We start from the raw sequence: 13,677 nt of genomic DNA, 5'->3' as shown, positions 1-13,677 counted from the left end.
TTCTGTCATCAATAGCAGGTCTCCCTAGCAGTTAGATGGAAATTGGAGACAGTGATTTCAGTGGGCAGTTGTCTTTTGATATCTGAAGATCTAAAAGCTATACATGTATTTATGATTCTGGTGTGAAGTGTTGGTAATCTTGACGGATGTGAAGTTTGGCTGGTGTGTTCATGCTTTGTGATGCTTTTATGCTGTGATCCATTCCTATAAATTCTTGCCACTCACAGCCATCATGAAGATAGGTTCAGAGGGATATGTATCTTTATACACCCTAAATGATCATGGGACAATGCAGCTGAGCATCGGTGGTGTGTTGACTGCTACAGCTTTAGAGCTGGCAGAACAGGTGAGGCCTGTTTTTCTCGTTTTGTGAGTCTGGCAGGTAATTCACAAAGCCTGGGGTTTCCACCCCCAATGAAGAAGCAGCCACCATTGACAAAATTTATATTTCTCAGTGAAGAAGCAGTACCATTCAATCCTTCACAGGAACAGTGTGATGGATGTATATAAATGTCTAATAACTGTAGAGCAGTATATTGTCATTGCTGGGGTATATTTTATTTCTGTTATAAAAACAATTTTGATGAGAAACAAGTCTGTTGCTCAAAAATACATTATTAAATTAAGTCTGCCAATGGAGCTGTGTCAATTCCGTGAGCATTAGCACCCATGCACAAAAGAGGACACAAGTTCCTTCAAAAGTGTTAATTTCATTAGGAAATAACAGCCACGATGTGCGGTTCTGGGGACTTGTTTTTTGTTTTGTTTTGTTTTTCACTGAAGGCTTTAAGTATGAATCAGTTGAGTTCCAGAGCTGCTAATGCCTCACCCACAGCAGGATTTGATGGGATCGTGGCGTGTTTGTTACTGTGAGGTTTGTTGACATTGCTACAGTGCCTTTTAACATTTCAGTTAAGCCTGGTACTCTAAGCACTTGTTTTTCTGAGAGCGCATATAGGCGTTGTTTCATTCTTCTGCCTTTTATGTACCCACATATAAAGTCAGAAAATTAAAGATATGGAGACACAGGGGTTTTAAAATGGCCATTTTCAGAGTTACAGAAGCCAGCTTTTACCTCCTGAATGGAGAAAGATGTTTCCCTATGTATTATTCCATAGCAAAGTGTTGTGCCATGTATTTTTGGCAGCTTGTATTGGTGGCAACATTTAAGGAAGGAATACAGGATGAATGGATCCCTGGCATGATCCAGAAAGTTCCTTGCCCTGAACAGGAAGGATGAGGTTAAGTTTATGGTGCTGTTTTGAAATGTCTGGTTGCTTTAACAAGCCATATGGCTGCTACAGATGTCAGAGACCTTTTTAATTCTTCTGCCAAAGGGTTTTTTTTTTCTAGCAACCATAGTCCTGCACCAAAGCAGAAGTATTTGTGGAACCTGAATCCCAATCTTCATGATGCAGGAATAGAAGAGGATATCACATGGATGTTACATTTAACTGTCAGTCAAATCACTAAGAGAGGAGAGGCACGATTCACTCCTGGATGTAGTCATCCTTGCCAGCTCTCTCCAGACCTTCACATTCACCTTGAGACAAGAAAGCTTTACTGATGTCTCACTCATTTATTACCTCATCTGGGCACTGAAAGAATCCAAGCCCCATTAGGGCAAATAATACAGGAATATAGGATTGCAAGATGAAGTGTGAGTGGTAATTGCAGTATTGTTTAAATCTGACATAGTTAAATCAATACAGAACCCTAGGTGGGAATCATTATGTTTGTTAGAATCTAATCTTTTAGGATTTGGAAGAACAAATGTTTGAGTGAACTTTAATTAATATAGGCCTTTTTCTTCATATATCCAAGACATGTATCTTAATAAATTCCTTTATACATATGGATACAGGCAGTTCTCCAGTATTTTAGTTCTTGTCCCTCTTGTCTTTTCTTGTATTAGTGCAAATACCTGTTCATAACAGTTTCAACTCAGCAGAGCTGGAATCCTGGGCTCCCAGGTCCATAGACCAGGACCTTATGCAGTGAAAATAATTGAAAGTAGAAGTAATCCATTGTCTTTCATATAGGGCAGTCATAAGAAGGAGAATTTGACTCCTCCAATTGTACAGATGATACTGAACAACAATGGAATTCCAGGAATTGGACTTCTGGGCTGTGGAGAGGCATAGATTCCCATGGTTACAGACACAGAGCAGTCCCCTAACTTTGACATCTTTGTTCCAGAAGGCATGTGGTTAAGTGGCCTTCACATTGTCATGTTAGAGTCAGGATTTTGTTTCCAGCCTAGACACAGATGACCTTGTAAAATCTCAGGCTGTTACAGATATGAAACAAAGAAATTCTGTTTACCTACTACATAAGGCAGGTGAACAAGCCTTTGGTCAGTTAAAAGAAATTTTCTGAAATATGAAATATTATGACTTATAGAAAACAATTGAAAGCTGAGCTTGAAATCTGCATTCCCTGACTCCTTGTTGGGTTGTCTTCCCAATGATATTTTAGTTCTGCACTGTGTATATTTTATCTTGAGCTTTGGGGAGGAGTATCCAAGAAAGGAATTCATCAGAATTTGGAAAAACAGTAAATATGTTCATTAACCATTCTTAGGGACAGAGCTGTATCATATCATGTAGATAAAGGAAAAGTAGAACTTAAAATATGTTCAGTGAAAATAGAAGGCTAGAGACTTTAGGAGCAAACAATAATAAACTGTATGTAAACAGATATTTCTGAAGGTTTAGTTCTCAACCACAGGTGCATGTCTCTCTGCAGGGATGACAAAAATAATTTCTCACATCAGGATTCTGTCCCTGCTAAATTTCAAATTCCTGTTCCAAAACACAGAGCAAAAACATCACACAAAAATATCAGGAAAAAAAATTGGCAATCATTAACAAGTGTTTTCACCTCAATTCCTATTCAAATCCAGTGAGACATGAAGCATTTTAGAAGCTTGAAAATTTGCCACTTTAACTGTTAAGATTTAGCACATTATAGAAATGAAAACAAAGGTCAACATTTAAAGTATTTAGGCAGCCTTAACTGTGGCTGCTTAATGTGGCTGCTGTGTTGTCCTCCTGGAGAACTTCTGAGTCCAGCTCTGTGTGGTGTGGTATCAGAAGTCAGGTGTTAAACGTAAATATGTCCCTGGACACCAAGGACTGTGTCTGTCCTCTCTGAGTTTCTTGGAGATGTTTGTCAAGGACTGTAGATCACTGGCTGGAAGCCTGAAGGACTGAGAGGTAGAGCTCCCATGACCTCTTGAGCAGTATTCCAGAAACTTTCTGCTTTTCCTTTGAAAAGCATTATTTTCAAGTGATTGTCTTTCAGCATTAAAAGATACATTGGTGAAAGTGAAGGGCGGGATTGTTGACACTTGTGATTTTACCTCTTTAGTTCCGTATTTTTCCCTGTTTTATTGACCTATATTTAATATAAAATTTTGGTAGTGTTTAAAAAAATTAATGAGTCCTTCATAGAATGGTTTTGGCTGAAAGGGACCTGAAAGGTTGTCTAGTCCCAACTGCCCTGCCATGAGTAGGGACACTTTCCACTAGAGCAGGTTGCTCAGGGCCCCATTTAACTTGGCCTTGGCAAATGGGTGATTTCAGCATGTACCTGTGATATGAGATACATGGGGTTATGTCTATTTAGATGCACATCCTCCATGTTTCCTGAGAAATATCTGTTTAAAGACAATGAAATAGTCGCATACAACTGGTTATACCCAGCATGCCTTGCTGAGGCCATTACTCATCACGAACTGACATGAACATTTTGAAAATGAGAAACCAGTAACCTTGAGCTCCTGGGGAAACACCTGACAGTACATTGCAGATGAGCCTTCTTGTGTCTCTGGGTCTCCCCAGTCATTATGCAATGATGACCCTCTTGTTACTGGGCAGCTGTGGGAATGGAGAACCTTGTAGATGAAGCCATCAGTGTTTTCTAAGCACCTTGTTCTCATGTGCAGGCATGGATGTCCTAAGGTTTGTTTCAGTGAGGGGAGGGAGAACAGTAGCAGAGTGGGAATAAACATCTCATGTTCCTTCCTACTCTCACATTTTTCTATTATAGAAATCAGAATGAGATATTTTCATGAATTCTTACTGTGGTGAGACCCTCAGCTGATACACAGGTCCTTATGTTTCATTTGTCTGATTAGAACTGTGGGTATTTTATGGGTCCTTATCTGACCTAGAGTTACTGTTGTGAGACATTTAGAGAACTGTATGTTGAAAAGAACTTTTTTTAGAAACTTGACCTCAACAAATGGTTTAGGTTGGATATTAGGAAAAGGTTCTTTACCCAGAGGGTGGTTGGGCACTGGAACAGGCTCCCCAGGGAAGTGATCACAGCACCAAGCCTGACAGAGTTCAAGAAGTGTTTGGATGGTGCCCTCAGGCACATGGTGTGACTCTGGGAGGGTCCTGCACTGGGCCAGGAGTTGGACTCAATGATCCTTATGGGTCCCTTCCAACCCAGCATATTCTGTGATTCTCTGAAACCAGGGAAGGACCAATGATGTGGCCTTTCCCTGGGACACAGGTGGCTGGCTTAGGCTTAAGGCTGCAGTGCTGTACACAGAGCAGCCTTGGGGCTATCCTCATGTAGAAAAATGTGAATCAGTAATACTTACATCAAGTGGGTCTGATCTTTCACTCCTTTTAGCTTACAAATTAATTTATATCTACACAGACTCTGTTCAAAATACTGTTACTGAGGGACTAGCCACTCCAGCAGTTATTTCCACCAAATAATAGCATTACAACATTATTAAATAGCTCTTGAATATGAATTCATCCAAGAAGTAGGTTATTAGAATAAAGTCTATTTTATTAGTGCCTTAGGATGCTCAACCAAAACCTAGAGCCCTTGAGCACTATTCAGACTCATAACATGAAACAATCTCTACCTCAGAAATTTATAATCAAATTAGACAAAGCAGACAAATAAGGGCAAAGAGAGAAATTGAGGCAGGAAGGGACAAAATGGGTTCTGTGCTACCATTTAGCTGGGAAGTGTGTAGCTAGGCAATAGCACAGATAGTTTCTTTTAAAAAGTAAAAATGAAAAGGTGCAGCAATGTAGATGAGAATTTATTAACAACAAAGCCCAGAATCTGCACCTCCGGAAAGAAAGGGAAAATAATTTATCCGCCCACACTCACTTTTTTCTGACGAAGGCAGGTGAATAAAGCTGCACTAATCGAGTGTGACGCTCACAATCCTGAGCTGCACTTACTGATGCGGAACTGAGAGGTAACCATCATCTCCAGGAAAACAATAGCCCTCGCAGCCCCCGCGGTGCCTGCAGGGTCACACACTATTCATCCCCTGCACATGTCATTTTCACGTGAAGGTTGTTCCAGTCCAGCTGTTATGGAGTCAATGGATGAAGCTGAAGGACAGCAAGAAGAGCTGAGCAGAAAGGAGCAGTCCCTGAAAACCTCTCAGAAAACAGCAGTGCTTGGTTGGCCGCCCCGATGGAATGGATTAATGCCTGGAGACAACATGTATCTGTTTGTCCTCTCACAGATACTGGTAAGGCAGTTTACCATAGCTTTGAAATGCTGGGACCCTCCTTCTAAGCTGTGTTGGCTTGGGAGGTCTCCTCCTCATTTGTTGTAGATGTAGCAGTGGACATAGGTGTAGTCCTCTCATTTCTGCAGCCGCCTCTTTGCCTTGCGAACAGCCCCTGCGTTTTGATGTCCCAGACTCCCATCCCATTTACTGCCTCACTGCAAATGCCTCCTTTGCCCAGTGACTGATCTGATCTCCCACAAAATCCATTTTCTGTAGCTGGTATGTATGGGGCTAAATACCCATCTTGTTATCAAGTGGATCGGGAGGTGTATCCCAGTAAAGTTGTGGTGTGCCCTTCACAGTCGGAGATGAGATTATACCTCTCTGTGAGTACATTAAGTATAGCATCATTGCTTTTGTAGTTTTATGTTACCTCTGGTGTGTGCAGCACCCAAAAGTGGTTCAAATGAAAAGTTCCCATGCGGGTATGTTTGTGTGTGTGTGTCTATTTATAGTGATGTCTATGCGAACGTTGCTTTTTTGTGAGAGATTTCAGAGAGGCCTTAATAGTCTTTAATAGTCTTTTAATAACATAGTAATTTCATTGAATTACCAGTTCTGATCTAGAAGAGTTCAGAAGTCAGAGGAATCTGTTGTTCTTTCAATGTACACCTGGGCAGTCCTTTTTCTGGTGTGGATCAAAGTAAGCCTGCATAACTCAATGATGCATATCTAGTTAATAGTGACTGAGCATGTAGCCTTCAGTCTTCTTACTCTTGTTAAGCTACAGCCTAGAAAATACCTGACTTTTTAAAGCAAAAATGATAATCAAGATGAAATCAATGCTAACTAAATTAGTTAATTATGCAGTCTTGAAATGAAAATGTATAATGAGAGGTGCTCATTATGTCTTTTCTGATTGATTGCACAGCTTCTCTGCATGATGCTGTGGTACGGCACTTATGGGACCATCCCAGCAGCTCAGAATGCCTTTGACCTGCTCTCGTACTTGCTTACACCATTTAAACATGTTTTGTCAGATCAAGGGGAGGTAAGTCCCTGTACTCCTTTCTGATTATGTAGTTGATGTCAGTAGCCTTGGATAGTGCTTCTAAAATCTCTTCTGATTAAAAGTGTAATACACATGTGTTTCATGTATTACAGTGATTGCTGCATTGTGTGTCTGTCCTGAGAAGGTTAAAAGAGTTTTCTGAAAACATATCAATATTTTTTCTTTGAGATATAGTGCTGAATTTTTGGCTATGATGTTAGGTCAGCACAGCAGATTTTTTGTAATGTGCTAATAATTGCAAATGAAACAAACAATAAGAAGCCAGCCACTAAGGTTTAGTTCACAGTAAAGGGAGAGCTGGAACTTCATTTATTAGGATGAATAGAAGCTTAAATTCTGGAAGAATGGATCAACTCACATAAAAGGTGCAAATCACAACATGCTCAGTCACAAAAATCTATTTTTGTTGAGTGTTTAGAACATACCTATGTGCAGTAAATGTATTTCAAGTGTACTAGGTATACAGGTTCAATTATATCTACAAAGCTATACCAGTAAAACTGCTTGGTTTCTCACCATGACATAATGACACATATACCAGAATGATTCATCTGATAAATTACTGGTAATTATACCCATTGCAGATTTTTCTAGTGTGGACAGAACATTAATTAAATAGTGAACAGCTACTTTCAAAAATCAGATGAAATATATTTGCTATCAGAATGCTTAGATTCATTGTACATAATCTTTGTAGCAGAGGCTATGCAGTACAAATAAAAAATCTGATTCTGTGCCTCTTGTGACTGAAGTAAAGTGACGACTGTTTTCTGTTTCCTCTTAGCAATGTTTATGAGCTGCATGTCGCCTGCTCTTTTGTGGTTTTTTTTCAAAAGAAGCACTTTTTCTTTACCCTTTTGCTGTTGGATTTATTATGCACAGAGCTTTTCATGGACTACTGCCTGTGTCTTATTTGTAGTGGCTGAATCATTAAGAAATTGCTGTTCCTTACAGAAAATCACTGATTTGTGTGATTTTGACTAAAAATAATTGTTCAGTATGGAGGAAACTGATTCCTAGAACACACTACAAGAACATCCCAAGTATGACTGTGCAGATGTTCATGCATATTTTTGAGGACTGTTTATTATAGCACTGTTTATCATGCAAATTTAGACTTGAAAACAGTAAAGGCTAAGAAATCTTCTGTCATTAAAATAAGCAAATGGAAGCTCTTAACTCCACCTTTTTCTTTAGCTGTACTAGTGGGACAGAAACAGAGTAGAGTTCCTTGACTACTGAAGCCCATTAGAACTGAATTTTGCACCTACTACTGAGAATAGGCCAAACTATAAACTACTTAAATATGGCTAAGACACTGGAATTAATTTCAGTTCCAGTGGTGTGAGTTAACCTGATGGTATTTCACAGAATGTGTATAAAACAGAGAAAAGTCTTCTGTGGCTGGATTTTACGTAAGGACCTCTAAACATGGGAACAGTACTAAACTTCGTTCAAAGCCCTTTGCCAAAGTATAAAATTGCACTGACTACAGCAATGAAGCGTTGGGTCCAGGCTGCAAAACTGAATTGTGGATCCAGATCTCAGTTTTGGCAATGCATGAGGGTAGGAAGCAGAATTCTTTTTTGCCTTCACAGCAAAACCTGGGGTTTAGACTTTCTGAGTTGATGGGGCTTGGAGATGGTTTCAGTTTCAGTCTTCTCCAAAGCCTGGCATTTTTTCTGGTGGTGGTGGCTTTTCCACAGGTGAGTATGGTATGGCTAAATATTCATGGGAAATAATACACAGTTTGCCAAGAACATGCATGCAAGACACTATACTGTGTCCCTACATATTTCATGATTCGTTGTCTATTCTGTTGTTTCACAGAACCTGACTACAGTTGGGAGCATTGTGGTATCATACATCCTACTTTCTTTAGCTTCTCTAGGACTGCTATTTTTAGGATCTCTGGTAAGTTATGATACTATGCAAACTATATTCATGCCCTTTTTCAATGAGTTTTTATAAGATGTCTAATTTACCTGACGTTGTTGGTGTTACACCCAAGTTGATTGTAAAGCAACATTTTTGGGGCTGTTTCTATATAACTATCTGCTTGCTTTATGTAGAGGAACCACTTAACCTTACTCAGTTTCTTGATTAATTGAGGATCACACTGATGGTTTTTATTCTTTCCATCCACAGATGGGCAAAAAATTTGCACTTAAATAGAAGGGATGTGGTCCAGTAATAGGACCTTAATCCATTGACTTCAGTGGCAGAAAGAGCTGTTCCAGAACATCAGTGTAATACTGAATGTAAAGCACTTGTAGATGTAGGCCAAGACCCCAGCTGCAGAACAAGCTTAGTGGCATGACTACAGTTAATCTAGTTATCTGTCAGCTGTTTGGGAACAGGAGGACAATATCATGTTTCTCCACTGATTGTGTAACTGGCACAAATCTGTGTGATAGATGGGGAAAACTATGAAAAATTCTCTCTTTTTAGGGAACTCTAATTGAATGTGGCTTTCCATACCCCTGTATGCTATTCTCTTAGAGTGGGAATGCAGTTACTGAAGATACAGGTGGAGCATCACCTCCTGTCCTTACAGAGGTGCACCCTCGGGTAGCTCAGGAAGCTGAAGCTGTACTATTGATATGCTGTTTGAGTGATGCACAGTACAGTGAAGTACATTATAGAATCATGGGACTGTTGGTGGGAAGGGACCTCTTGATCTTGCTAGTCTAACATCCTGCTTGAAGCAGGACTGTTGCCAACACTCAGTTAGGTGCATATTTCTACACAGGTTCTGAAAACCTTCATGGAAGGAGTTGTACAATACTTTTGGGGAAGAATTTTTCCCTAGTGTCTGATGTGAATTTCACAAAGTTAAATGTCTGAGCTGAATTTCTGCAGTTTGTGGCCATTGTCCCTTGTGGTATCAGCTGCCACTATGAAAAAGAGCCTCCTCTTTGCCAGGCTGAACAAGCCCAATTCCCTCCACCTTCTTCAAAGGTGCTGTACTCTGCACCCCTGACCTCTTTTGCAACCTTCTACTGGCCCCACTCCAGTTTTTCTATATCTGTCTCAAACTGGAGGACCAAAATTTGTAAACAGAATTCAAGGTGCAGCTGCATCAGTGCCAAGAAAAGGGGAACACCTCCTTTGATTTGCTGGCCACACTCCCTGCTAGAAAGTATGTCATATTATATACCCTGGTTAAGTTCACTCAGAGGCAGCACACTGGCAAAATCTTCCGTTTAATGTGTCAGCTGAATATACTTTCTAAAAACCATTCACAAGACAAAGTAATTATAGTTAATTTCTCCATTATTGTGATCATTGATGCAGGCAAGGAAGTTAGGAGGGTTTATGCAATTTTCTGCTTTTTTGATGCTGCTATTCCTTATTCAGATTGATTTTGTCCTCAAAAATAAACTTTTGATGACTCTGTAATTGCAAATATTAAACTTAAAAAGATGGAGCTATCTAAGAATTCTCAAGAACTTTATGAGTTCCAGGTAATTTTGCAGCAAAGCATTCTGAAAATCTGAATAGGAGGGGTGTGATTTTCTGCAGATTCAGCTGTTTCTCAGTGGATGGAAACATTTATTGCTGACCCCTTCTTAACACACAAGGTAACAAAGTGAAAGCTCTGTGTGCCCAAAAATTCTGATCTCAGTCTTAGCTGCTTTGCATTTGAATTCCTTGCAGATGAACGCGAATACTAGTGTAGATGAGAGCAGATTTTGGCCCATTTTTAAGCGTTGGCTAAAACTTTTGTAAAGCAAAAACTTTATAACAGTTTCCATGTAGTCAGGTTTGCACTGGTTTGTGTTCCTGTGGTCTGTGCTAACAGTCTTCTGGCTGGAGTAGAGGCACAAATGTCACACGCTATGTCACCTGGCTCTCTGAATAAGTCACAAGACAGCAGGGTATAAGACACGTCCTGTGAGTTCGGACCAATGGTCCATCTTGCCCAGTTTTTTCTCTCTAATGTGGACATTAGGAAGGAGAGTTTGTTTAGAGAGAACACATGAGCCTTGTCCATTCCTGCTTTACTCTCAGACATCTCAGGTCATGCTGCTTTGCAATTTGCAAGCATCTGCTTCTAACAAGAAGGGAATAAGGTATAAAATAGTCATTGGCAGAACACTGAAAATAATGATTGAACCAGGAAGAGTTTCTAGAATCCCAGCCTGGTGAACAACAGATAGTTGCATGAAGATAGTTTTCTTTATCTTTCCCTTTGTTTTCTTTATTTTTCCTATGACTCTCGGCTGAGTCGTATCTCTCTCCCTCTCTCATTCCTCCTTTAAAATGGATTTTAAGCAATATGCTGCCTAGAAGGCACCTTGGAGGGGTCTTTTACTTTGAGGAGTGCCTTTATAATCAAATCTTTCTTTCCCAAATGTACCCTTCTCTCTTTATAGATGGACCTGATACACCAGTCCCACTCTGATATACGTGGAATTATAGGATGGTTTGGGTTGTAAAGGACCTCAAGGACCATCTTGTTCCAACTCCCCAACCATGGGAAGGGACACCTTCCACAGGACCAGGTTGCTTGGAGCCTCATCCAACCTGATCTTGAACATTTCCAGGGATGGTGCATCCACACCTTCTCTGGGCAACCTGTTCCAATGCCTCGCCACCCTCATAGTAAAGAATTTCTTCCTAATATCTGATCTAAACCTGCCTTCTTTCAGTCTGAAGCCATTGCCCCTTGTCCTGTAATTACATACCCTTGTAAAATGTCCATCTCCAGCTTTCTTGTAAGTCCCCTTTAGCTACTGGAAGGCTGCTCTGAGGTCTCCCTGGAGCCTTATCTTCTCAAGGCTGAATAGCCCCAACTTTCTCAGCCTGTTTTTGTAGGAGTGGTGCTCCAACCCTTTGATCAACTTCATGGCCTCCTCTGGAATTGTTCCAACAGATCAATGTCTTTCTTATGCTGGGGGCCCCAGAGCTGGACACAGTACTCCAGATGGGATCTCATGAGAGTGGAGGACAGAGAACCACCTCCCCCAGCCTGCTGGTCACGCTATTTTTGATGCAGCCCATGATAAGGTTGATTTTTTTTCTGGGGAAAAGGGCACATTGCTGTGTTATGTTGAACTTCTCATCGACCGCACCCCCATGTCCTTCTTGGCAGAGCTACTATCAGTCTGTTCATCCTCTGGGCTGTGTTTTTGCTTGGGATTGTCCTGACACACATGCTGAACCTTGCACTTGGCCTTGCTGAACTTTATGAGGTTCACATGGGCCCATCTCTAAAGTCTGTCCAGGTCCCTCTGGATGGCATCCCTTCCCTCCAGTGTGTTGACTGCACCACACAACTTGGTGTCGTCTTCAACCTTGCCGAGGGTGCACTCAGTCCCACTGTCCGTGTCAACAACAAATATGTTAAACGTTACTGGTCTCAGTACTGACCCCTGAGAAATGCCACTCATCACTGGTCTCCACCTGGATACCGAGTCATTGACCACAACTCTTTGAGTGCGACTATCCAGCCACTTCCTTATCCACCAAATGGTCCATTCATCAAATCCATGTGTCTCCAATTTAGAGGCAAGGATGTTATGCAGGACAGTGCATTGCACAAGTCCAGGTAGATGATGTCAGTTGCTCTTCCCTTACCCACCACTACTGTAATCCTACTCTGGAAGGCTGGCAGATTTGTCAGACACAATTTGCACTCAGTGAAGCCCTGTTGGCTGTCACCAATTACCTCCTCATTTTCCATATGCTTTAACATAGTTTCCAGGATGCTCCTCAGTGCTCCATCGGGCATTGAGGTGAAACTGATTGGCCTGTAACCCCCCGGGATATGTACTAAATGGCAAACCAGTGAAAAGCAGCTTATGCATTTTTGTTTTTATTCAGCAACTATGGTAATCTACAGTACTACTTTAGCCCTTCCCTAGGAAAGGGAGAAAATGTGCCTGTTTCTATGGGTATTTTGTTGCTTTAATGCAGAGCAGTAACTGTTGGACCATTTAGCAAGGGTGAGAAATGTGGTTAAGCAGATTCTCAGAAGTGATACCTGTCTGGTCTGCGCACGTGCTGAAGTCCAGTTCATTCCTGTATTGGGGAATTTGTAATTCTAATACATGTAGAGCAAATGTTTCAGGAGAGCAGACATCAGTTAACGTTTGAAGCACCCAGGTACCAGAATGTGTTGGGTAGTTTAGTAATCACGGTGAAAACAAAAGGCTGGATAGAGTGCTTGAGGTTTGTATTAGTGATGATGTCTGTCTTCTGTCTCATAAAATAGTGTTTTAACACTCAGTCACCTGCAGAGAACCAGCATTGAACTGTTTTTCTGAGTAGGTTTTCAAAGTGAACTAGTTTTCCATTATTTGTTGTAACCTCATCACTTTTAAATATAACTTAATTTCTTCCAGTGTCTTGGACAGCTCCTTATTTGCCACACATTTCTTTCAATGTAAAGAAAAGATGTTTTGTTTTTAGGGGGAACCTTCTGTTCCTTTGGATTTATAGTGGGTTGAATCACCAGTAGAATCAGCCCTGTGTCACCGTACCGGTCCTAGAATCTGTAACAGAGAATTGGTACCTAGACTTTACTTTACTCTTAGCCCTCAACACGAGCATTGATTTTGGTACAGCAGCACTCTCCAGCAGTACAGAGTTATTGATCCCTGCTCAGCTATCATAGTCTTGCAGTATGGGTAAGAATCATGGATAGTGCCATGTGGGATTGCCAAACTCTAGTAGTCGAGGAATGAAAATAGATCCTCCAGCTTCCTGCTTGTCATGTAACAGGCCAAGAATGTAGGACAGGCCCAGTTCAGACTTGGCCTCGAGTTTGTGTAAAATGAAAGTCTAGTAGTGGTGTTCCTATGTTTGCTTTTGTAGTTCCTGTGTACTCTGATTAATTGAAACAAAAAAAGCATTTTGTAACTTTCAAATACTGCTGCTTTGTTAGAGTCTAAGATTGGCTAAAGCTAGATATGGACAGAAACTAAAACTTGCTTCACTTGCTTTCATTCTTTAGGCTCAGAGAAATGAAAGTACATGAAAATAAGACAGGCACAAGAAAACTGTTCTTTCAAATCCCATACAGGCTAATGTGCTTTACCAGCCTAGGAAGAGAAGGAAATTTGACCTTTAGTGGCACATTTTCCAAATTCAACTATTC

General features: G+C 40.7%; 1 protein-coding gene across 5 annotated transcripts in view; it reads left to right on the top strand.

Moving 5' to 3' along the window:
- The window catches only part of PTPN5 (protein tyrosine phosphatase non-receptor type 5), an 82,637-nt gene that overhangs the window by 40,229 nt on the left and 28,731 nt on the right, over positions 1-13,677 (top strand). For all 5 annotated transcript variants that reach the window (XM_064657515.1, XM_064657518.1, XM_064657514.1 and 2 more), the window contains exons 3-5: positions 5,337-5,518; positions 6,432-6,551; positions 8,403-8,486. In XM_064657515.1, the coding sequence (XP_064513585.1) occupies positions 5,337-5,518; positions 6,432-6,551; positions 8,403-8,486 (386 nt within the window). The remainder of the gene's footprint in view (positions 1-5,336; positions 5,519-6,431; positions 6,552-8,402; positions 8,487-13,677) is intronic.

Source organism: Pseudopipra pipra, chromosome 6 (genome assembly GCF_036250125.1).
Source record: "Pseudopipra pipra isolate bDixPip1 chromosome 6, bDixPip1.hap1, whole genome shotgun sequence".
NCBI lineage: Eukaryota > Metazoa > Chordata > Aves > Passeriformes > Pipridae > Pseudopipra > Pseudopipra pipra.
Note: the sequence above shows the minus strand (reverse complement) of the source record. Positions and strands in the feature narration are given on the sequence as shown.